Raw genomic sequence first — 27,307 nt, forward strand, 5'->3', positions numbered from 1 at the left:
TGTGGAAATAAAAGAAACCATTCATTGCCAATTCTTGCTCGCAAACCCATGGAGTAAGAATGAGGACGTTTTCAAATCAAACATTATCATCATGCTGGGTTCACTCCAGAGTTCTTGGGAAAGGGATGAATCTCACTGTGGGGAGGGAGGGATGTGAATTCCTACCCTTCTGTGTAAGTCTTTTGTGTGACGTTGGGCCAATACCGACACTGCAGCAACTTGATTTTATTGCAAACGACAGAAAATAATAGACAGCATGACATAATCATAGCCGGCCAAATGAGCATTATTGTATATTTATATTTGTATATAAACTCCTCGCAAAAAGTTTGGAATATCATGAAAATGATGAGGAAATACGGACGTAAAATCTTTATTCTACCACACAATAATTCAGCCTGAGTACATCAGTGATAGAAACTGAAAACAGGTGCGGGTGTCCACGAGCAATCCAAAACAAGCACAAATAATGCAAACAAACAAGTGTACATGTGTCCAGGTGGAAACAACTGATGATGTTTTGGTGCAAAAGTGTGTTCCAAACTCAATGGTTCACAGTGACTTAGTAATGTTTATGACCTCCACGTGCATTGTGAAGTACCCTGACATGTCGAGGCATCCCTGGTATGAGTGCATCAATGGCATCCTGTGAAAGAAGGTCCCATTCCATCTGGGCAATGTGAATGAAGTCCTGCAGTCTTTCTGGAGGCTGTGGATGACGACAAATGGCAGTTTTCAACATCTTCCACACATGTTCGATGCAGTTTATATCTGGTGACATAGGGAGCCAGTCCATGCAGTGAATATTAGCCTTGCGCAGGCAGTTCAGTACCGGTGCTCCATGATGTGAGCGTGCATTATCGTCCACCAACACAAATCCATTACCATACTGGGCACGAAATGGTTGCACGAAGGGCCGAAGGGCATCCTCCACATACTTTTGAGCCGTTAACCTCCCTTGTATAGGAATGAGCGGTGTCAGACAACCATACATGATGCCTGCCCAAAACATGACTGCATCACCGCCATATGTGGACTTCTTGCACATGCTTGACAGGCCCCTCTATGAGAGTTACTTTCAAGTCATTCGGACTCTCCTATAGGAACTCTGCTTTATTATGTTTATATGTTCAGGATGCTCCTATACAACAGCCTCTTTCCGATCTCAACATTTTATGAAGATCATTATGAATGCATGTAAATTATATTCTGATAACTAATGCTGGAAATATTAAAGAAAATTATAATTTAAAAGGATTGCTAAAATTTAAAGAATAATGGTGATATCGTACTTGTAAATTATGAATAGCCAGAAAGGCAGAAAGCTAAATAATCTCCTTAGTAACCTCAGACAGTTGAAAGTCACTTAGCAACGAAATCAACAAACTCCTGCTATAAAAGCAAGAAAGTTAGACAGAAATATTGAGACATATAAGGTCTTAATCTGTGTGTACTCCTTGCCCAAGTCCCTCCAAGTCAGGATCTTAATCCATTGGATGACGACTTAGCTCTCTGAGGATCACTTCGGAAATCTGGAAGGGGGAGGGGTCTTAACCTAAGCCCAACCAGGACCTTTCGGCTGATAATCACCAGCAGAGTCAGTAATAAGGTGCCCCAGGGTCTTAACCCAAGTACCTTTTTCTCACCGCTAACAAGATCTTTGTCTTTTCACATGAAACAGCAGCTTCAAGGAAATTTATGCAAAAGCTACGTCTTGGAATAGCGGTATCACATAAAGCTGGTGATATCAAAATATACCGAATTGTGATCAAAAAGCAACTACATTATGTACGTGACATGCTGGTACTTCCCACCACGTTGTTTTCGTCTCCAAACCCGTGTTTTTCATGTATCAGGATGCAGTGCTATTAGTGTCTCATAGGTAAACATCACAGGACTCGATTCTTGCAAACCTCATCTGAGATGCTGAAGGGGCCATCCTCATCTCTCCCCCTGATGGTGATTCCATAGGGGCACACATCACACAGGCCTGTAGGACCCTAAGTGTACACTATGCAGCCAATTGCAAACTGTTTGGGTCGAGACATGGATGCCACATGCCCGCACGTCCTCACTTCTTACTTCACGAGCAGTCACCGTAGATCACCTATGTGCCGTTATGAGGATAAACTGGTCCTGCCGTTGTGTTGTCACTCTTGGGCAACCACTCCTCCATCGGTGACACACGCTGTTGGTCTCCCTGAACCGTTTCCACATTTTGGAGACTGCCCCTTGTGTAACCCCAACAAGGTGCGCTACCTCCACCTGTGTACGACCTCCTTGCAGCAATGCCACTATTCTGGTTCAATCAAACTGCGAAATGGGCATTGTGAAAGATCGTTCACTGCTCCGTAGACACCTCTCTTAACCAAATGAGTCAATGGCACGGGTGCAAGGCCAGAAGAAACCAATTGCAGGCAGCGACATCTGTTGCCTTGGAATGCAACTACACATGGTATGTATCTGTCTGCTGTTGTTCTCGTGTTTTCACCATCATTTGCCACCGTCCCTATTACATCCTTTGCTTAATATGACAATATTCCACACTTTTTGTGGCTAATATAACAATATTAAAAACTTTTTGTGAGGAGTGTATTTTACGTCATTTTCCTCCCTCTCCAGGTTAACTTAAATGACATGAAATTGAAACAGGGACACTTAGAATAATCCACCAATTTTTTGGTGTAATTGCAACACTTTAAAAAGGCTTGGAAGATTTCAAAAATTTATTATTCTCTTTTCACATCCTCTGGGTCTAGAAAGATGTTCACATAAAATGTCACAAGCTTTTAAAGTGCTATAATGCTACATGAGAAAAAATTGAGTTATTTAATGTCATTAATAGAATGTGATGTGATAAGTTATGACTCAGTACCTAGCCTTTCTTAGTTTAAACTGGAATCATACAAGTATCAGCATTGGTTGGAATTGGTATCTGCAAATGGCGGTATCAGCTCAGCCTTAGTCTCAAGTCTTATTGTCATCATATCTCAAGCATCGGAACTCAATTTTACCATGCTTCTATTAGTGCACTTGAGTGTATAGTCCAGTTGGAGAATTCAACTAGACATGGTATAACAAGAGATTGACAACAATGATGATTATGCATTCACATGTTTTGATACAAAATCCAAATCAGTTATATGTGATACACTTCCGTTTTGCTACTTCTCTCATACCCTCGACAAACACATGGGAGAGACTAGTTTTGCTGGTTAGAAGCAAAAAATGTCCCTATAATAAGCATTCTTTGTATTTATTGTATTTTCTACTGATTTTGAAATACATTATAAAGTTCAAGAATTCTCTGTTGAAGCTATTTAGAATGAAATATCAGTAAAGCTAATTGTTCAGGTTCATGAAAAAAAATTCATGCAGGATCCATGTTCAATTCCCAGTATCAAAAAATTCCTGGAATTCCTCATCATTTGAAACCCAGCAATTTGTTAAAGTACTGAAATGATTCATATATTTCTTTTAAAGTTTAGAATGAACATAAGAAATATCCTTAATTCAATACATACCGAGAATGTGAGTTTACACCAGTGCTCATGCTTCGTATCATACTCGTAATCTTCAAAACAATGATGGAGTCTGACAACGTCTTCTTTCCTCTGTTTTTCAGATACCATATCTGAATGTTCATATTCCATATCCTGTAAAAAAAATTGTATAGCATTTCAGATTAAACTTGAGTCTTAAGTCACTCAGTTATTTCATTTAGATTTGATAAAATGGTTATTTGAATGTGCTGTCATATGTAAAAAGCTAAAATCTGCTGAACTGTAACGTGCAAAGTTTCCGCACGTTCATGACTTTCTGTAAACTGTGATTTAAAAGTGGTTTTCAACAGGAAGCACTCAAGGCACTGTGGATCGATCTTATCTTGCCTGTCTTCAGTCCACATGCACGTGCTACCCTTTGGTGAAGTAAGGTCAGCAACAACAGGAAAGCTGTGGTTACTGAGAAGGTTTCTAGGAACCAGACGATCAGCTACTCCATGGACTGAGAGCCCCATATGTCAGGACACCACATGCGAACGACCGATGATGCAAGACAAAGACAGTGAGTCCTTGTCCATGCCTCCCTGACCTTCTGCACTTCCTCACGACGACACAAGGCAACAGAAATAACCCTCCGTAAGGTTGTTTCGGCCACACCTGAAGTATATAAGCCCTAGTCACAAGACTAGAGGTGTGGTAGTCGACCAACAGATCTGAATTACGGCCGGAGGCGCTGTCCAGTCTCCGACCCAAAATGGCTATCCATCCAGCCAAGTCCAGGCTGTGTTCAGGGACTTAGAAGATGGACAAGGATCTTCACTTCAAGATTACTAAGTATCGCTAATATACCCTTCTTTCATTTCAGCTCCCTTCCCTTAACACATAGGTTGGGATATTCTGCATATATCAGCCACATCTGTTATCTATAATAAATCTTGTTATTGTTAATCATTACTTATGCACCTAATTATGTCTACACCTTACAGGTTCTCCTATTTAGTATTAAGACTCTACCATAATATTAATGTATTCCTTTACAGCTCGAGCCCAGACGTCTGATCTACATACCCCTAACGGTAGTACTCGGGAACAGGCCCGACATACCGTTACAGAACAGAAACAAAAACACTTTGACACTCTCCAAAAACATCCTCTAATATTACAATGTGAAGAAAAATATGAAAGTTTGAGCTGCACTGATACAGATACCAATTTACCAGTATCAACCAATACCTTGGATTTTATTTACCAATACTAGCAGATAATGTTTCAGCACTTTGATCATATGCAGAATCCACAGAAATGCCATGCAACACTTTCCCAGAGTCTAATTATTCTGGAAGTTATGCAAAATTCAAAGTATCCATTGATTTTGCATCAATACTATGTGAAAGAAAAACTGGAAGGAGTATCAGAAGAGGATACGTAAGAGGTATTTTTTTATATTCTGATGATGCTTCTTTTGAATATTTTAAAGAAAAACTCTGGTAAATTGATTTTTATAATTGGAGTGGAAAAGAGAAAGGGGATAAAGCTGAAAGGTAAGGGATGAATGGAAAAACATTTCTACTAGAAGAGGAAGAAGAAATACAGAACAGGATGGAAAAATGAATACCACATGGAAAGAAGTGGAGGAAGTACGAGAATGAAGAGAGGTAGAGCACATGGAGAGATGAAGTGCCAGTGGAAATGATACTAGGAGCAGGAGTTATTGGTGTACAGTGGCTGTACAGAGTAGTGAAAACAGTGCGGCACGAGGGAGAAGTGCAAAGAGATTGGACAAAGGGACTAATAGTTCCCATATTGAAGAAGGGGGGACAGAAAGGAATGTAAAAACTACAGAGGAATAACACTAATGTGCCACTCAGCAAAAGTGTATGAGAAAATATTAGAGGAAAGAATAAGGGAGGTAACCGAGATGAACATGAGAGAGGAGCAGTATGTATTTAGAAGAGGCAGATCAACAGTATATCTGATATTCACCATAAGGCAATTACAGGAAAGGCATTATGAGTATGGAAATGATTTGATTATGGCATTCCTAGATATACAAGGTCGCCCATAAAGAAATCGAACTGTCAAAAAAAAGAACCAAACCAAATAATAAGGTACCATATTCTGGCAACACTGCAAAGAGCTATATCTAAACTTCCCGTCACTGCATGTTTCAACCTGTTACAGGCAGTCAGTATCGGGGCAAGCATGCGTCAGATGCAGCTCGTGTGCAGGCGGCGTACAAAATACGTGCATTAAGATGGACCAACGTTACAGCATAAAGTGTTGTTACAAATTGGGTAAATCATTTATAGAAACATTACAGATGATACGGGCAGTTCTCACCCATAAAGAAAAAAGCACGGATGTCGAAATCCAATACAAAGGTGCTGCTGATCGCATTTTCTGATTACCAAGGACTGATCCACCATGGATTTCTCCCTGAAAACCAATCAATCAATCAGTGGTATTAAAAGGAAGTGCTTGGTCAACTCAAAAACAGGAAGAAGCAGGTAAGGAAGGACCTCTGTGATTCTGGCCAATTCTTTCTGTTACACGATAATGCTCGGCCTCATACTGCATTGTCTGTACAATACCTTGCTAAGCATTCGTGACAGTGATCAATCACCCTCCATATTCTTTGGACTTATCGTTGCTGATTTTTTCGTATTTCCCAAGCTTAAGATGGCTATGAAAAGGCGAAGATTTGATGACGTCGCAGACATTAAATTAATGTTACGTGTATTTTGCGAACACTTACTGTCAATGACTATCAACAGTGTTTCCAAGACCTATACAAACGCTAGTCAAAGTGTATTGCCTCCTCTGGTGATTATTTTGAAGGCGATAAAGTCATTTGAAGGTACAGGAAAACCTCGTTAATATGATATTGGTTAATACGAAGTACCCTTTAATCCGAAGTTCTTCCCATTCCCCAGCCGATAAGATTTATAATGTATTTCAGTTCGGATAAATCGAAATACGGATAATTTTTAATACGAAGTTGTTTACAAGACCCTTCGGCAAAACTGGTTTCGCTTAATTCGAAGTAGACACCTGTGTAAGTCAACAAGAGAAGATCGAATGTGGAGAGAGCTTGGACGTCATTTTAACTGGACCTTGACATATAGATGCAAATGGATTACAAATAAATTTGTTTTCAAGTGCTGTGAAACACAAGAACACCCAGTAAATACACTTTTGCAAGACCAATGGGTTTTATATCAAGAGAACAAAATAAAGGGACAATATTCAACTTTCCTACAATGTAAAATAGAATTTCAAGATTTATTTTCAACAATACTAACGCATAGCAAACATCCAATTTATGAAATTTCATATGACCAAATACCAGTAAGAAATGTTTCATTAACAAGTTATACAAATATTCAATCATATTTACAAAATTGGGAGAATTATAGATTTATATACACAGATGCATCAAAAAATAAAGAAGAAGTAGGATGTGCTTTTATTGACTCTTCTAATGGAAATATTAAAAAGTTTAGACTACCTGGAGAGTGTTCTATATTCTCGGCAGAAGCATATGGAATATATCGTGGATTGATGTACATTAATAACATTCCAGAAAAAAAGGATACTAATATTAACAGATGCTAAAAGTGTTTTATACAATGTACAATCGTCATATAAAAAGTTATATAAGGCATCAGCATTGGTGCTTTACATAATAAGATTATATGATAAGTTAACTACAGAGGGAAGGACAATTCATTTTGCATATATACCAGCACATTCAGGGTTCCATTATAATGAAGTGGCAGATAAAAATGCTAAAGAAGCAAGAATACTGGATCACAGAACGAATATATTATTATCATATACAGATATGTTAATAAAAGAAAATCCGCCCTCGATCAATGGCATATTTGGCCACAGGGGAAAATTTGGGTTCCATTTTCTAAGGGTCTCCTCAGCCTTTGGGGGAAGGGGAAGGGCAGGGGAGGGTTAGGTCCACAGTTTCTATAAGGCTCTGTGTGTGTGTGTGTGTGTGTGTGTGTGTGTGTGTGTGTGTGTGTGTGTGTGTGCTTTTGCAGATGCTACCTTATGGGGACACTCGTCAGTTGTGAATCCACCTTATGGGGACCGCACCGACTTGTGGGGACCAAAATCCGGTCCCCACAAGGAAATCGTTACGAAAATACATTTAGAAGCCTCGGATCACTGCCCTTGAATTTTTGAGGAACGATAATGGAATTACCTAATAGGAAATACTTGCAAGAACCTGATGGATAGCATCCTTACTTGGGAAAATTTGTTTTTCACGTGTCCCCATAGGGTGGCAAATTTCAATGCAACGTGTGGGATGAGCTTACTATTTTCCACACCAGGTGGCAGAAAAATCGCGTCCGCGTTACACACCCACACGCTCTGGTTTTATCGCCCTTGTCGGTACCCGGGGGGAAGTGGAGTAAGGGGGGAAGTTTCGGGTGGTGGTGCGGCGAGAGGGGGAGCGCATACACACGATTTCTTTCCGAGTAGACCTTGTGGGTACCGGAGAATCACCTCCCGGTCAAAGGCCAAGATATTCAAGGTGTATCGGCGCTCATCAGGAGAGGTTGAGACAGTGTCTGGCTGAAGGTCACTTTTTACCCCACAGCTTTCTGGAATTCGATTTATGAAATACTTTAATTCTTATTATTTGGCGCCATTACCCTCTATCTAAATCTATGTTTCGCAACCGGTGTTCCTCCACAAGGTCACGGGTGTGCTGCGAACTTTTCTTGTAGTAACAAATTGAATGTAAATTATTTAATCTGACTACCATGCGAGAGATCCGGGTTCGATCCCCAGCGGGGATGAACCAGTATATTTTCCACCTGTTCAAGCGGTTCTGGCGCCCACCCAGCGTCGTATAAAGTGGGTACCTGGAGAAAACTTTTGGCTAAAGAAGGTGGCCATGGACGTGGTGCTGATCACTTCACCCCCACCTTCGACCGTGATCAAGAAAGTGTAGGGTCCAAACTCCACACCCACTTTACTCCTTCATGGCATGCCTTGATGGCAAGGGTCAGTTTGTTATTACACATACATAATCTCTACAGGCGTTTCGGATCCATATAATCAGCTGCATGAATCGTTTCAATAATAATAATAATAATAATAATACCAAAAGTACCTATGAGTGCAGTGAATTGTATTATTATTATTATTATTATTATTATTAGTAGTAGTAGTAGTAGTAGTAGTATTTTTAACTGATTATATTGTAACTGATTCCTAAACTTTTAATTTATATCAACAGTGCCGTAATGTATGTTTTTTAGATAAATAAATTTTATGATGTGCCGTGTTCAATACTGGATAATTTATGGTATTCTGCGAGGACAAGAAGGTTGCGGAACAGTGCTCAACCTTTACTTTTACAGATGATCGAGTATTTTGAGGGGTTTAGAATTATCAGAAGGAAAAAGAGGGGAACACCATACTTTCGGAGGTATTTTCTTATACCCTGGTACATTAAAATTAACTCCGGGCGTGAGTTCCGCGATTTTTCTTTTACGGATTCCCTTTTTGATTCATCCTTTATTATCCTTATTTTTTTGTTTACAGTAACTCACTGCGACATTGGCATGAAGAACCAAATTTGTTCGGTTTTCCTGAACAACGTTGATTTTACAGCATTCTACTAGGGGATAAGTAAGATTAAAATAAACGTTAATAATAGTAGAAGGTAAATGTGTGTTAGTGTTCAACATTAATAATATTTATGAATACAGATACAAAATCACATAAGTGTGTAATTGGTTTTGTAATGTTTTGTTTGGATAGGTTATATTGTGTGTTGTGTGCCTTAATGTTAGTGTTAGTGTCAGAAGGAAGTCATGAGCTAACAAGACGTCCGTTAAAAGTGTAAAGTTAGAGAGGTCCTATCACGGGTAAATACATGTTGTTCAGTTATTTTTCCCACTTATTTCTCTTTGATTCAACCTCGATAGCGAGAAAAGATTAAGATTCAGTTGAAGTGAAGAAACTTCTTTTGGTACTTAATTACTGCGATGTGTAGGGAGTAAAACCACAGACTTAAAAACGAGGGAAGAACAACGTTAATACCTATTTTGTTCTTTGTTTCTTGACTGTAAACTTACTGTTCTCTAGGACACAGCCTATACACTGGCTGACAAAAAAAGTGAAGCACCCAGAAGGAGTGGTCGAAGATTGCCCCATTTCGGTATACATGCATACCATTGAAGTGTGAGTAAATGATTAGATGTACAAGGATCTTTAATGTGTAGAACGTCCACCAGAGGGCATTTGTGACGTCACCTCCTGTTGCTGATAAGGTGGGACCAGTCACCTGCTGTGAGTCAGACAGTGCAGCACAAGTTCAGAGAGGTAAACGAAGCACCGACGATGTCTCGCAAACGCGTTAGACAGCCGATCCAGCAATTGACAGCATTTGACAGAGTCCGCATTGTGGGACTGCATGAGGCAGGTTGATCGTATCGGGCAATTGCCAGGCATGTGGGCCATTCAGATGTCACAGTGGCCCGATGTTGGAATCAATGGGTACATGAGGGCACCCATGCACGTCGTGCAGGTTCAGGTCGACCAAGAAACACCACCCCGAGGGAAGACCGTCGTATGGCGCTCCAAGCAGTGCGGGATCCCACAACTTCGGCACCCGTCATCCGAGAACATGTACTGGACACTCTACAACATCCTGTGAGTTCCCGCACAGTGTCTCGACGACTCGCATCCGCCGGATTCGGGTCCTACCGCCCCATGCGCTGGTTGCCGATGACACAACAACACCGACGCCTTCGGTTGGTGTGGTGCCGTGGTCAGGAGGCATGGACTGAGGACGAATGGCGTCGCATCATGTTCAGTGATGAGTCCCGCTTCTCCATGACCTCCGATGACCATCGTGTGCGGGTGTGGCGGCGTCGAGGGCAGAGGGCACATCCTGCCTACATTGTGGAGAGACACACAGGTGTGACCCCTGGCATCATGGTGTGGGGAGCTATTGGATATGCGTTCAGGTCACCTCTAGTAGTGCTTCGGCAGACTTTGACGGCACAGCGATACGTCACAGACATTCTGCGTCCACACGTCCTACCCCCTATGGCACAGCACACTGGGACAGTGTTCCAACAAGATAATGCATGCCTACACACAGCCCATGTGTCTATGGACTGCCTAGAGCATGTTGAGGTCCTCCCGTGGCCAGCACGATCCCCGGACCTCTCTATCATTGAACATGTGTGGGATGACATTGGACGGGGACTCCGTCCTAGTTCCAAACTGCGGGATCTGGAGGGACAGCTGCAACACCTGTGGACGAACGTGCCTCAGGAGAGTATCCAAAGGCTGTTTGACACTATTCCGAACCGCATAAGGGCATGCATTGCGGCCAGAGGGGGTGCGATACCCTACTGACCTGTCGCCACCATTCCACATGTAACTGCCAAAGGCATTGACTCTTGCATCCTATATTGTAATCAGTTCAATAATGGTACATGGACTTTCAGCATATGTAGTTTCATTCACGTCCAACCACTCCTTCTGGGTGCTTAACTTTTTTTGTCAGCCAGTGTATATTATGCAAGTTCTGTCCCAAAAGTAATTAGACCAATTCTAGAAAAATCGTTTTGTTGAAGGTACTGGTGTGTTTAAGGGGCCTATCGAATTTGAACCTTCTCAGAACATTCTCTGCACATAAATACTATCAATTAAATTCAATACCAATTTTTTTTGCCCGACCCTGTGGCCGAGTGGTTAGCACATCGCGCTGCGACGCCAAGGGTCCCGGGTTCGAACCCCGGACGGGCTTGGTTGTTTGTGAATGTCCATTCATAAATTTCATCATTTCATCACTCATCCCCATCTTCGCAAATTAGCCTAGAGGCACAAAACGCGAAGTCAAATAAATTAAATCAATCAAAAAATCAATACCAATTTATGTGATGTAAAAATGTGAATAGAATTTATATATTTTCACATATGCCTTTTTGAATGTAACAATCCTATTGTACGTTTAATATTGTTGCCAAGTTGCTCGATGACTTAGAGACAGTCAAAGACGACAGTTGCTACCACTAAGTTATCCAGATACCTGTACCCTGCACCGTCCCGTTTCAATTTATTCATCATTGTTGCGGCCTACCAGGAAGGAATCCTTGATTCTTCAAACTGTTATGGGTTTTCAGCGACGGATTTATGCGCAGCAACCGTAGGCGTAACTTAGCAGGGGCAAAGGAGACACTTGCTCCCAATTGATTTAGGTTTATGGAGATTCACTATATAATGGTACTTTTGTAAACCTCCTGAAACCCGAGGACTACAGTAATCAGTAATTTTATGATTTTGCAAATGTAACACCTATTTATCAAAATAGTCCTGGATGATATTTCTATGAGCTGCAAAAAAGAAAATATTCTGCTCAACCCCCCCCCCCCATGAGTTAAGCTCCAAATTTTTATACTATAATCTGAGCATACGAAACAAACATTGAATATTTCATTCTGTAAAATAACGTAAAGTTTTATGGTTGACGTAAAAGTGTGAAAGAAACCGAAGGAAAATTAAATTTAGATAAATAACATCATACAATCGGATCGTCCTAATGTGAACGAAATTAAATAACGTCTATTTCTGCCATGAATTCAATGGCGCTTCCAGAAAATTAGTAAGAAGCCTAATGCTGCTTTTTCACTCTTGCAGATGTATTTTCCCAGTATTTCATATTATTTTTGACCGAAGTGGAGCTACAAATTCAAAGCGCAACAAGGACAACTTGAAACGTGACCCCATAAGAAATCAAATCCTGGAACCTATATTTACAAGATCAACGTTCTATCGGCGATGCCCCTACGTAAATTCCTCAGTGTATGTGTAAATAAAATAGAGTAAGTTAGTTACCATATATTTTCAACCGTGTTTGGAATTACAGTTTAATGTGGAATCTGTCCCGGGGAACCTTGATTGCAGCTTCAACCACTCGCTATCAGTTGTATTACGTTTTTCATTTTTCTTGGTAAAGGATATACGTATATTTACATTTGGATGGTCACTGAATCACATCTCACGACAGCCTAAAGAGTTCTCGTTGTCTTGTTGAGTCTATTCAGGCGACTGCTGAGATAGTGCCGCTGACGCTTTATTCCCTGACCTTTATTTTCACTTTTTATACACGTCATCCTCTCGTCGCTGTTCAGTTAATTTTGAGGCCTCCTCGATGGCGCAGTGGCAGAGTCGTCGCCTTGTCATCAAGGGGTCCCTGGCACATAGTGGTTCGGATCCCACTTTACTTCTCTATCTCTCTCTGTCTCTCTCTCTCTCTCTCTCTCAATGAAAGAAAGAGAGGAGAAAAAAAAGAAGAGAGAGAGAGAGAGAGAGAGAGAGAGAGAGAGAGAGAGAGAGAGAGAGAGAGAGAGAGAGAAAAAGAAGGGATAAACTGTAGATCCAGTCCCGATTAGCGTAAGTGTTCATAAAGTTGACTTGAAACACCAAATCAATCAATCAACCAATTCAGCTAATTGTGCATATAAGCAATGATGAGTAAATAAACAAGCACCCAATCACAAAAACGATCCTTCAATTTTTCGCTTCTCATTAACTTAATTCATAGTTTCCAAAAACCTTTCAGCAGACGTGAATAAAAAGCGTAGGTCGTTCCCCGTGACGTAAGCATATCAGAATCAGCTGCCTTGTGACTTGAGAAGGAAAGGAGAAACGTGACAGGTTAGAAGGTCAGATTGCAATGCCTCGATTCGTGATACCCACACACATGCTTGGAACCTAATGTCTTGTGTTTTGTTGTTGATAAAAACACAGCAGCCCCAGAGAACATTTGTGGAAGTTGCTCACAGCATGTCCACTGCTCCATTTCGACCTTGAGTTTCTTCGCTCGAATCACTTTGAACTGCATCGTGTGATGTAGGTATATTGGAAGTCAAACGTCCCATCTTGTGAACGTCGAAATACATACATCTTTTATTATAAAGTTGATATTACAAAATATATGCTACGAATGATGTGATAAAAAATTAATGGGAGTTATTTTCCTCAGGACGTCTAACTGCCAAGCGGGTGACCAGGGTTCGATTTCCGGGTGGGGCATGATATACTTTCGGAATTTTTTCCGGCCTTGTCCCCGCATAAAGCGGGTCTGGGCTTACACAGTTTCAAATCTATTGTTAACTGGGGTCAACCCTGAGGGGTAAAGGCGGCGGCAGCGTGCTGCTGATCACATCACCTCCAAATGCCCGAGATCGAGTTCGAGAATATGAGGGGTCCTATACCTATATCCCCTAAATGTGCCTTTATGGCACGATGCTATCTGCACGGGGAACTTTACCTTTTATCTCACATTTATCACAATAAACAAGCTACAGTAGAGCGTCGATTATCCGAACGTCGGTCAACCGAACGACCGCTTAACCGAACTGTGTACTCGCTCACTTTCAGATATCTGTAATGAAAAAAGTACGTGACTTAGCTGCTCGTAAGCGTGTAGGCTTGCTTAGACAGACCAAAATAAAGGATTTTTTTAAACGTTAATTTTGTGTACTGTGTGTATTGTTCATGCAAAATGCGTATGTAATATGTACATATTTTTGTTTAATAAACTGTACCACATACTATATATTCCTACTAAAGTTGCCTTTGTACGTTAATTTGTAATACATACTTAAAGAGATGCCTGTTTTTATGAATAAATTTACTGTACAGTACTTCTTTTTGGCAAATAAACATGTACAGTTCGATTATCCGAACAAACCAGTTTTCCGAACACCCATGTCCCCCAATTACTTCGGATAATCGACGCTCTACTGTATGTTGAAAAATATAGTTCTGGCTGGGTAAAGGCTGTGTAATATCCCACTTTATTTTTCATGATTTTCTGTAACGTTACTAAACACGATATTTATTGCCATATTATTTTTATATTATATTTTTGGATTATTTTATATTCCTTTTAGGAAACTGATTAGCGAATGTGTAAAGTGTTTCTATCCAAGTCCATCAGCCCGTATGAACGATCAGTGTCTCAAAGCTACAAATTAAAAAATCTGATAGACCTAACAGATAGTAGGTAAACACATCTCTATCGGACCGTCCGTCTGTTTGGCCGTGAGGGACAAGAGTCAATGCGAGGTGAGACATCCATATCACAGAATCTGTTGACGCTACATCCGCAAAAATAAACACAATTTACGAGAACGACAAAGAAAATTCTAAACAATTCCTGTATAAATTATCTCCAATCCAATCCAAAAGTCGGAAACCGCACATATATTTTCTCCAGATATTTTATATTTATTTATTTATTTAACAAATGATGCCACAGAACATTGTTCCATTAAGACATGCATACATTTTGTGAATTATATATGTGCATTACATATATCTGTGCATAACAAAAATTGTTTCACTAATTCCTATACAGACGAACCCCTCACTCCTTTCTCCAATGAGCCAGTAGGACTCTTTTGAATGATTGAAATGACAGACTGTTTATATCAACGCTCGGATCATTTGCTACTACTTCATTATAAGTTTTACCCATTTTCCACATCGGAGATATATTTACATAATTTGTTCTAGATTTTGGTACATGAAACAAACCGGGTTTCGGTCTGTTTCTCATTTGAGATACATGATATTGTAATGCAGATACTTACCCCATTTTGTTATTTGCAATTTTATATAACGTGCTCATCAAATTAAGATTAAACTTTTCTTCAATTTTTTCAATGTTAAACTGCGATAAAAGCTCAGAGTACGGATTGAATTTGGGATATACTTTGTCTTCTCTATACTTTATGAACCTCAAGAACTTGGACTGAATCATTTCTATTTCCCTCATATGTTTTTTTTTTTTGTCCAAGGGCTGCCATATTACCGACGCATATTCTACGAGTGAGCGTACTAGGGAGACATACAAAAATTATTAATATTGATGTACTTTCTAGATCTTCCCCACATATTTTTATCAATCCTAATTTCTTATATGCTTGGTTAACGATATGATGCATATGCTCTTTAAAACATAGATTTGCGTCATACGTGATAACAAGATCCGTGAATTTAGTGACCTTAGCTATTTGTTTTCCTCCCATCTGACACTGGAAGTTTCTTTTTATTTCAGCGTTTGTTATAGACATTACCTGACATGTATCAAGAATACAAGTCTATAATTTTCGCTCCATTGTAGTAATATATTTACGTCTGCCTGCAAGTCAAGGCTGTCTTCGTCAGAGCAAATTGTTCTAAATATTTTTACATCGTCAGCAAATATGTCAACGTGATTTCGTAATAATTTTCGGGAGGTCATTAATAAAGAGTAAGAAAATGAGTGGACCCAAATTGGATCCCTGCGGCACCCCAGAAGGCGTAGGGTATTCCCGAGATATGTATCCTCTATAATTGACAAATTGCTTTCGGTCCATGAGGTAAGATTTTCGCAGCATAATTACGTTTTCAGAAATATATTAAAATACGATAGTTCCTGAAGTAAAATGTCATCATTTACCGAATCGACCGCCTTGGCCAGGTCAGCATAGATACCTGTGTCCTTTCTTCTAATTCATAAGCTACAAAATGTGCAAATTCGGCAAGGTTTGGGATTGTCGACCTCCGCGATATAAAACCATGTTACATGGGAGATATAGCCGGTCGTACGTTGGCCATTATTCTCTCGTACAGTATTTGTTCAAACACTTTGCAAAAACTGAGAGAATTTACACTGGCCTAAAGCAATCAACGTTCTTTGCATTTGCCTTTTTTTTGGGAAGGGATTAACTTTAGTGATTTTCCATTTTGATGGGAAGTTGTGATGTTCTAAAATGTTATTGAATATTATACTCCCCTTGACCACATAGGGAGGAATGATGTCCATCCTCACTGCTTTTTTGGCTTTCAACATTTTAATTGCTTCCTCGATATCATTCAATTCGATATACGATATATCGAGTTGGGAAAGCACTCCGGTTTCGCACTTATCTGATTCAACTATAGAGTACTGTAAAGAATCTTTGTACACCGATAGAAAGTAGGTAGTAAATGCATTTACAATATCGTGTCCATTGTGTAAGATTTCATTGTTGTATTAAAAAGTATCACTACCTGAATCCCTCTTTTTATTTCTAATATAAGTTCATACATTATTTACATCTATCCTTATGTTTTCCTCCGTCTCACGGATGTACACTTTGTACGCTGCTGTTAGCCCTTTCTTTATCTCTTTCCTAAGATTCTTGTATTTCCCTTCATGATACTCTGCGTTGCAATGACCTTTTCCCCACTTTTTGCAATGATATAATTTTGACATTATTTTCCTAATAATGTCACCATTGAACCACACAGGATATTTAGGTACCTTGATGCGTTTCAGTGGTACGCAGTCATTCAAAATATTATACAAAATATCATAAAACGTATTAGTTAGTGTATTGACATCCTCAATATCGCATAGATTTACCCAGTTATAGTCTGTTAATTTTCGATATAAAGACTGGAAGTTCGCTTTTTTGAAGTTTTATTGAAAACTTACATTTTCTGCTTCAGTTGAAACATGGACCATTAATGTAGCCATATGCGTTATTAGGAGATAAAGTGCTTCATCTCTGAGGCATGTTAGATACCACGTACGCCATATTGGATTCGCCATATTTGATCTAACCTTTTTTCAAACGAGAATAGGGGTAAGTAACACATCAAACATCTTTGACAGTTTTCGAGTTCAGGAGAACCATTATTAAGTACGTAATTTTATATTATGCAGACACTCAAAAACGAATAAAAATCCCTTAAAAAGGATTTCAAAATGTGATATTTCAGAAAATTTCACGTTATTTCGGGTTGACACATGATCCCCTTTCCAATTAAAAAAATAAGCGGATTTGAAGTTGGAACGGGTATTCTTGTTGCACTCTTTAGTCCAAGACACAATGGTAATGATATTATTGGTTTAACGTTATGCGTTGTCATGAAATTGGGTGGTTCCATGTTTTTGCCTGTTTATACGTCGGTACTTTTTGACACCCCGTAACTTCGAAAGTAATACAGATATCTTAAAACCGGATTTCACCATTCAATTTTTCAGAAAATTTTACATGAATTTGATATGTCATTTGCCTATTCCCATTTGAAAAAAAAGAGAAGAAAAACTTTCTATCCACTTTCATCAATTGATTCTCATATCGTAGAATAACAAAACAGGAGAAGAAAGTAAGATATGGACACATAGACTCCTACATACTGCACGTGATTGCATTCACTGTTTATAATATCTGTAGAAATTATATGGGTGTTTCTCCTTCGACTTTCGAATCACCCTGAATTTTAAAGTGGTGACGTGACCAAAACGGTTCGAGCTATAAATTGAAATTTGTCAAACCAACCGGACGCGTTATTAAAAATCTCCATTGAGTCTTTCATTTAATTGTTGTAGTCATTCACGAAATAATTGGATAGATAGTCAAAAACCATAAAATAGAAGCGTAGATGGGTAGACCTATCAAATACTAGCATGGGGCGGTATAAAGTATCTGGATGTGAGTATCCGTCTGTTTATGGGAGGCAATGAATCGAAAGTCAACAATGAAAATATTCTTATACTTAAATATCTAGGACTCAATTAAAGCTACGAACGTGTAATTTGATAGATATGTTAAATAGCAACTTCCATGGGCGTAACTTGGGACCTAACTTGGGGGGGGGAGGCATGATCGATTTTTTTTTCATCCCATAACTACTGTATTTGTAAAATTAAAAAGTTATATTAATATAAAATCAATTTTTAATTAAACTTTTAAAACCATTAATTATGTATTGGAAAATTAACAAGCCGAATAGAAATTTTAAACACACAGCAAACTTTTGTTGTTATACTTAATTTAAACTTAGGAGATAAAAGAGCATTCTTCTTTCTGGTTGCAAATATTAGTCCTTGGGTGCTTGTTTTAAGGTGGCCTTCCCCACCTGAAAATACTTGTTTCAAATGGTACATGTTAAAAATTTTAATATTGAAGGAGTTAAGGTCAAACTGTTTCAACAGTGAATAGATGATGATCATGCACATTCGCTGATGCCAGAATTATTTAATATATTGCAAACTGTCCGCATTTAAATATTCAATTTAATACTTTTGATATTTAAAGTAACATCTGGTTATTCACCTGGGAATTTACAAATACAATTGTTGTCAATATTCTTTAAACTGTAATCAATGGACCCAGGTTCGATACCTGGTAGAGGCCCATAGTGATTCGGATCCCACTTTAAACTGTAGGTCCAGTCCCGATTATCCTATTACTGCATAAAGTGAGGTTAGAACAACAACTTAACAATATAATTTATACGTCACACAGCATGCATGAAACTTTTCAGATTCGTTGACTTTCTGCTTTCCACTGTGTACGTCCCAGCACAGAAATATCGACTTGTATGGAAATTTTCACACGCATAAATCTTCCACGGTTTCATGTGATTTCCGGTGGCCGTGAAGAGCAGGACTTCCTCCATGCCGTAAGGACCACACAGTATTTGCAAAGCCCTGAAAACCTGGACAATACCTACTTTATAAATTGGACATTTAACCAATGTAATTCTCTTTCTAAATTTTGTAGTCTTTTCTGTGAGAGGGCGCGATAGTTCGCTCTTTGTATTTCTGCCATTTTTTAAAGAACAAGAATCAGAGCTCAAGCATCTATATACGATGAGTCCAAAGTGTACCTGGAGAGGGGAAGGGGTGATTCTGAATTATTTATCATCATTTTTACCCCTGTATCCTCATTAAATAATAATATATTTCAAGAAAACTGGTCATGTGCTTTGGCTTTCAGGCCTTTGAAAACTCTGTACCATGGTGTGCAAAGTATGCAGTACGGTGTGAGGTTGTTTGCATGAATTTAGTTTCATCTAGCACAGTATAGTTAAACTATTTTCTAGCGTGTAAATTTTACAATTTGTTTGCAAGTTTTGTCACTCATGTTGAGCTGTTAATACCTCTAGTGCATAATGGTTCTATTATTGCAGAAGAAAACTATAAATGAGCCCAGCAACTTATCAATTCCTCCTCTGTAAACGATATCTATTCTTCAAATACAAGTGATACAAACATAGGCGCCGACTCCATGGGGCTTGGGGGGGGCTTGAGCCCCCCCCCCCAATGTTAACGATGTGGGGGCAGAGCCCCCCCCAAATAATTTGCTTGAGAGGATCTAATGTATTATTTTGCTTCTCTTGTAAAGTTTACTCTGAATTGTGCCACATAAATTTAACTTTAAATACACATTTGAAATGTTCTAGACCATCGATGCTGGCGGGCTGAGACCGCTAAACCATTAACTTTGGGGGCGGGCTATGACCAGAGACAGCAAAAAACACATGAGGGAAGTTATCTAAGTGTCCCCCTCCGATTTCCATGAAACGTGGCAGGTGTATAGAGGGGCCCAAAGGAAGATTTTTTTTTTGTTTCGGCTAAAAAACTGGTTTAGGGGGCAAAACCCCCCTCAAATGTCAAGATGAAAACAAATTGAAGTGGGTATCTGATCCCTGTGTCCCTCTCCTATTCCCATGAAACTTGGCAGGTGTATAGAGGGGCCCAAAGGAAGAAATATGTGTTTTTTTGTTTCGGGTAAAAAACGGCTTGAGGTGGCAAACCCCCCTCAAATATGAAGATGAGGACAAATTGAAGATGGATCTGACCCCTATGTCCCCCTCCGATTTCCATGAAACTTGGCAGGTGTATAGAGGGTCCAAATCTAAGAAATACTTTTTTTTATTCAGCTAAAAAACTGGTTTAGGGAGCAAACCCTACCCTCAAATGTCAAGATGAGAACAAATTGAAGTGGGGACCTGACCCCTGTGTCCCCCTCCGATTTCCATGAAACTTGGCAGGTGTATAGAGGGCCCCAAAGGAAGAATTTTTTTTTTTCGACTTAAAAACTGGTTTAGGGGGCAAAACCCCCCTCAAATGTCAAGATGAAAATAAATTGAAGTGGGTATCTGATCCCTGGGTCCCCCTCCAATTCCCATGAAACTTGGCAGGTGTATAGAGGGGCCCAAAGGAAGAAATATGTGTTTTTTGTTTTTTTTGTTTCGGCTAACCACGCTCCGTTACCCTACTCTGGTCCGTCTATTGTTATGCCCATGCCTATCCGGGAACGACGGTGTCTGTGAATTCAGCATCTCTCTACAATTGCACTGCGTTTGGTACCGACACTCCTACAGTTCTGTGCTGTGAGTGTTCCAATTATATGTGTGTGTTCTTCCTATGCCATATTTACGTGGTTTCGGGGTCAGATCCCCAATTGACTTTCTCCTCATCTTGACATTTGAGGGGGGGTTTGCCCCCTAACACAGTTTTTGAGCTGAAACAAAAAACACGTATTTCCTCCTTTGGGCCATTTTATACACCTGCCAAGTTTCATGGAAGTCGGAGGGGGACACACAGGTCATATCCCCACTTCAATTTGTGCTCATCTTTACATTTGAGGGGTGGGGGGGGGTTGCCTCCTCAAACTGTTTTTTAGCCGAAACAAAACAAAAAAATTGATATTTTTGAGGAATTCATGCGCTTTTACACTGAGCCCAAAACTTCAAAAAGGAAGGGAATTAGTCATTCATTAATTTATTTCAGTGATCAGAGCCCCCCCAATAATTTTGACATGTCGGCGCCACTGGATAGAAATGCAATAGTTTTGCGCTATCTATGTTGAAAAATGATGGTACCCAGCCACCAAGAAATATGTGGGTTTTAGAAGGGAATTCCTTCAGTATTTGGAATCATGTGAGACGTGGCATCCCCAAGAGTATCCGTGAGGTCATAAACATACTATATAGACCATAATACAATTTCGAAGGTGTTTTTATGCATAGCATATTTCGATCTTTATATAGCATATAAATCCGATCCGCCACATACCACATATAGCACACAAGTATGAGTGAAGCTTCTAGTTCTAATGAAGCTTCAGGCCTCCCCGATGGCGCAGTGGCGCAGCGTCGTCGCCTTGTAATCAAGGGGTCCCGGGTTCGATACCCGGTGGAGGTACAAAGTGGTTCGGATCCCACTTTAGACTTTAGGTCCAGTCCCGATTAGCCTTACTGTGCATAAAGTGGACTTAAAACACCTAATCAATCGACCAATCAATCAAAAATCTAACGAAGCTTCAGTTTCCTTTCTTGACGAGTTGCGTCCGAGTAAAATTCATTTATCATTTTGGACCTATTAATATCATTCGTTTGTTAAATATACAAAACAGCAATAAGGCGAAGTATTTAATGCCCAGTAGCTTTGAGTATACAGTGTATTGGACCTGAACCTTCGAGGGCAAGAAAGAATGCTCACAGCATCCTGAACTCACGGAGGTTGTCAATAACGTTTTGAACAGTTCATGTCAAATTCGGAAAATGTTCTCGTAAATGTTGTTCCTCACACACAAGAAAGTTCTGGGTTGAAACTCATGATCAGTGTTCTTATATTCACACATTCCTGACAGCACATTGAGTTCTGAACTTTTTTCTGTCTCTGACATTTTATGTGTGGAATATACCTCTCTTTCACTCAACACATGATTTGGGGGGGGGGGGGCGGTTGCCCGCCCTTGCCTCCGCCAAGTTATGCCTATGGCAACTTCTCTCGGCAAAATGTTCTCAAATGGTTTGTCTGTTTGTAAGTGAGGGTAAACAATTTGACAACATATACCTGTCGATTGCTCAGAAATAATTGCAAATTGGATTGAAAGTAGTCTTAAGTCTAATATTATGGAATAATTGACATGTCGATAAAATTGTTTGTCTGTCAATGTGAGTTCAACTATGGATATACTACTTTCTGATTAGTACACATAGCATAGAGCATTCGCAGTTACACTGTAAACACCGCTCTATCTTCTTTTTACATATCTACGACGTGACATAAGCATGAATCATGAACTCATGAAATAAGTGGAGGGATTTTCGCACCTGCATGCTTTACTTAGAATTTCAACCTGAGGTACATAACGCTATGCTTGATCATTTTTACGTACACTGCTGTTAACCTCTAATCAACCATCCCGAATAATGAAGCAAATTTGCATGTGAAAATTTAAAACTGTGGGTTAACTTTATTCATGTATTATAATTACGGACGGAAAATACATAAAATGTGATCTTTATAGTTCGCTTTTATTCATCGTAACTTCATCAACTATTTGTTTCGTTAACGGAAATGTCGAAGTTGCCAAATTCCGTACATAACTGTGGTACAACTTGCTGCACATGGAAGAAAAATATTATTTAAAGTTCTATGTAAAATGAAATACACTAACCGTCGGAGTGGTCAGCGCCAGGGTCATGAGTATTCTTTCTGAGTATCACTTAATCAATTTCGTCAAATCTTCACTCATCTTCACCTTCGCGACTTTCCAAAAGTGGCAGAAATTCGAAGTAAAATAAACCAAATCAATCAATCAATCAATCAATGAAATATACTAACTTGAAGTTTACAAAATATATTTACATGTAACTCGTACATAATCAATTTACAATCCATTGATGGAAATATATTTGCTAATTTGCGGTGATTAGAAGACAGTCAAAAGTTCTACTAATTCTTGACTTTGGTCGTTGAGATGTTCTTAAAACGTGCTCATTAAAACTTTCGAAAGCAGATATTTTGATGCATTAAGGAAGATTCAGGCAAAAGCAGATTTCAGAAAAATAAGTAAACAAGAAACAAGTGTCGTTTGAAACGAACATTAAGAAGCAAGTGTGACCTTCCACACCGGGGCGACGCAATAAACAGCTCAGTTGACTGTAGATTGGGTGACTCTCGGAAAGGTTCGTTTTTTTCTATAGTCTAGTTGTACCCTTCACGTGCAGTGAATGCTGTTTTCAAGATTGCAAAGAAGATCCAAGTGTTGTATCCCTTGCATTTTGTTGCTTTGGTACGAAACCCTCTGTTGGTTCAAGCAACTTGCTTGTCTCCTGTACGTACTTGTTATTTGTATATTTTGTATGAAATCTTCGTAACATAAATTTCATAGCCAAGAAAAACCTCGGAGCACTTGTAATGGTCGGATTGAGCATTACTGGTTTTGGAAATATGTTAATTAATTGCTGGCCAGCTACAAGGTGTAGGGTAAAGTAATATGTTTTCCATGTGCGTACTTATATGTTATTGCTGGATGTAAGTGTGTGTGCTCATTGGATTGTGCTTTGCTGGATATTAATTTTTTTATCACCCCAGTGGGGGAGATGTCTTTCCAAAGACCGTTACAGTGGAATTTTCCAACGCAACGTGGTCCACGTCCACGGACGTTTACCCAGACTATAAAAAAGCCAATTGGGCTTTTATAGAAAACAGTGTTTCCCCATCTTTCGACGACGAGGAATGTCTCCTGAAGTTTAGTCCACTTTTGGTGGCTAGACTATTATAAGAATGTAGCATTTGGTGTAAGCCAGCCCCTGTTTGCTGTCCCAAGTCCCCTTTAGAAAAGTTTTGAATATTTGGATATTTCCGTATTGAATAGTTGATGCCCAAAAGAAAGAGTAAAGGCGTAAGGAAACGCATTTGTAATGAACGGAATATCATTTCAGCTGAGGGTAGGCCGCAGAGATAGTTTTGCAGAGATATATACTATATAACAACGTATAATAAACAATATAATCTTACTAGAAATTTTGTTGCTGTTGATTTGGTGTTTTAAGTCCACTTTATGCACAGTAAGGCTAATCGGGACTGGACCTACAGTTTAAAGTGGGATCCGAACCACTATGTACCTCCACCGGGTATCGAACCCGGGACCCCTTGATTGCAAGGCGACGACGCTACTACTGCGCCATCGAGGAGGCACTACTAGAAATGTTATGATTTGCTGAATTAACTCTAAGAACTACAGTACTGTCCATTTTAAACCAGTTGTTTATTCACTTGATGTACATGTGTAACGAACCAGGGACTAAAAATATAAATTGTTATGTGAAACCTTTCTTTCGTATTTCCGGCTCAAATATAATCTGCTCGCTTGGCACCCAGGGTGAGGTGAAAGGAGGGATTTGAAGGATTAAAGCAGGAAGTAATCCAGAGGGCCGGATAGAAACCAGGGACTGGGGGCTAACCTTTCACACACTGATCCTAGGTTCTAGGTTCGAATCTTGGGTAATCGATATGTGTTTGTTCCGTCATCTATCTCATCAATTCATCCTCATTGTATTGTGATTAACCTAGAGAGGTAAAAAAAGGACGTAAAATAACAAAACAGAAGAAAGTAAGGTATGGACAACAACGTTCCTCCGAATAGAGGAAACATAGAAAGATATAAGAAAAAGGGGGACCGAAATATTTTTTTAGGAATAGTCAAATTTTATTCCGATTAAATATCGCATACAAAATGCATACTTGAGGTAAAAGTTGGTTAAATGACAATTTTTCTTGTAGGGACAATTTTTCTTTTAGGCTAAGCTATGTTCATGTACGCATGTGTCAAGCATGTGTACGACCGTGAGGTGCCGCTCCTCCACCCTTGCATTCCTAAAATCCTCAATTGTTTGTTATCATTGTAGTGACCAAAGTTGTAAAAATGTAATCAACAAGGTCGTAACGAGTAGTTTCATTGTGAAGCAATTAATCTTCGTTTTCAAAATATGTTCCAGATTTGTGTTTGAACAAGTTGGAGCTAGGGTTGCAGCTTATCATGTTCTCCATGGGTATCGAGGCATTTAATAATGCCCTGAGTTGTCCTGAAGCACAGATTCGAACGATATTATGCGGGTGTTTCAACGAAAACCAATCCAGTCAGCATATCGACCATCAGCTTGTAGATCCACTGTTTAAAATAGTAGCTTTGACACCACTCGCTTATAGCAAGCAACTGAATGTGTAGATATTTGTGCGACATGAAAGCACTGTTTCTGTTGTTGTGGCAATGTTTGTACAATTGAAGATATCGCCAGAGGTTAGAGTAGTTGCGCCAGAGGTTAGAGTAAGTTTAACTTGTTGAAACAAGTTCGCCACTTCTACCCAGTAGAGGCACATAATGGTTTGGATCCCACTTTAACTGTAGGCCCAGTCCCGATTAGCCTTAGTGGACTTAAAACACCAAATTAATCAATCAATCAATCAAGTTCGTCACTTCGCCGAAAGAAAAACTAAACATCTCTCAACTTACAGCATTTTGTAATCGCGCAAAATAGCGAAAATCCATTTTCCTCCCGCCTTATCGAAGGCCTTGACCCAATTTTACTCAAATGAATTATCACTCTAGTCCTCAAAGGTATACAGCGACTGTAAAAAAATCTGCCTAAAAGCTCTAAATTTACAGTAATTACCATCTTAGCAGAGTTGTAAGTTTTCTATTTTGTTCCCGCTCCCCCCCCCCCCCCCCACCTATGCACTCAAAAGTAAATTTCTTACTGGCAAATTGTACATCTATTGTTTGTTGAGTTTCGATGATTAAGCTCTGAATATTTAGTTCTACAGAGCGTTGCAAATGTAAAAAATGGGTAAGTAGTGAATATGCATAAATATATTTACATACATACATACATATGTACATATAGGTAGGTATATGCATGGATGTAAGGTTCAAGTGACGGTTACATCCAATGGCTGGAAGCCCTCTGTTATGCTAAATGAAATGTGGTATGTATCATCAGGAAAGCAGATCAATATTTCTGCCAAACCTCTCTTTTTGTTGTTGGTGTTGTTGTTTCCTCACTATCATTTCAAGTTTATTTCTTAAAAAATAAAATAATGCGGGTTCAACCTTACTTTACCCAACTTTTCACACCACTAGGTTTCGTGCGAATTCTTCTCTTGTCTTTACAGTTACACATTATTTCACACGCATTTGTTTATGAGAGCTGTGAATTCGTTACAGGGCAGAAGTCGCTAGCAATGCTATGAAGAAAGCACAAACTCCCTTGCTCCTCCAATGTTTGTTTTGATCTGGTGGGGCCTACACAACACTAGGCCCCATCTCATAAACAAGGGTGTTCTAGGAATAACCAAAGAGACCCGGGAATTATGAAACATAGATTGTCTTTCAAAATGAATGTAAGATTAAGTACATATCTGTAAGTAACTCTCAAAGTATCTTGATACAAAGTTTCGTTTATTATACAGATACAGAAGTTTATTATTATTATTATTGTTATTATTATTTGAGGCTCACCCTGACTCAAAAAAATTAGTACCTTGAGGTAATCCTCGGGAGTAAGGGCGGCCGGAGTGTGGTGCTGAACACACCACCTCCAAAATGGCCGAGATCAAGAATATATGCTTCCACGTCCCCTAAATTTGCCTCATGCACGGTGCTATATGCGCGGGAAACTTTACATTTTACCTATTATTATTATTATTAAATATGTGAGATATCTATATGCTCTTTGTGGTATTAGTTATTTCTTCGTTATTTTACGTCGCTTTTCGTTGGTTCGATGTGGTCTACAGACTGGGTATTGTTTGTCTCTTTCAGTTCGGAATAAACATAACTTGATACGGAAAGCATTGGGTCGCCCACGTCGTCTTCGTGACCGCGTACGTGACTTCATATGTTTAGAAAACAAATTCAGATTGTTTCCACTTGACCTTGGAAGGGGCAGACTATAATTGTATTTTGGTTCCATAAAGAATGCAGCGTGCTGTAGAAAATAATTTCTCCTTCAATAGGTCGCCGCAGCACGGGATGAAAGGGAATGCTTCCGCAACTAGCGTTCAGCTTCAAGCCCTGCATTTTCCCTCAGTAATAAACAGATAAGGAAAGAAAAAGGAGAAATTCCTGAAGACGCCCAACCTCCACCCGCATATGTTCAGGGGTAGGTGCTTAGTGCCCTGCTGCCTTTAAAATAAA

The 27,307-nt window shown here is 39.4% G+C and overlaps 1 protein-coding gene across 1 annotated transcript in view; it reads right to left on the reverse strand.

The window, feature by feature from the left end:
• The window catches only part of LOC145993867 (DNA-directed RNA polymerase I subunit RPA1-like), a 381,417-nt gene that overhangs the window by 64,523 nt on the left and 289,587 nt on the right, over positions 1-27,307 (reverse strand). The window contains exon 28 of the mRNA XM_083129730.1: positions 3,525-3,656. Coding sequence (XP_082985856.1) covers positions 3,525-3,656 — 132 coding nt within the window. The remainder of the gene's footprint in view (positions 1-3,524; positions 3,657-27,307) is intronic.

Source organism: Lepisma saccharinum, chromosome 10, assembly GCF_977018435.1.
Source record: "Lepisma saccharinum chromosome 10, izLepSacc3.1, whole genome shotgun sequence".
Classification (NCBI taxonomy): domain Eukaryota; kingdom Metazoa; phylum Arthropoda; class Insecta; order Zygentoma; family Lepismatidae; genus Lepisma; species Lepisma saccharinum.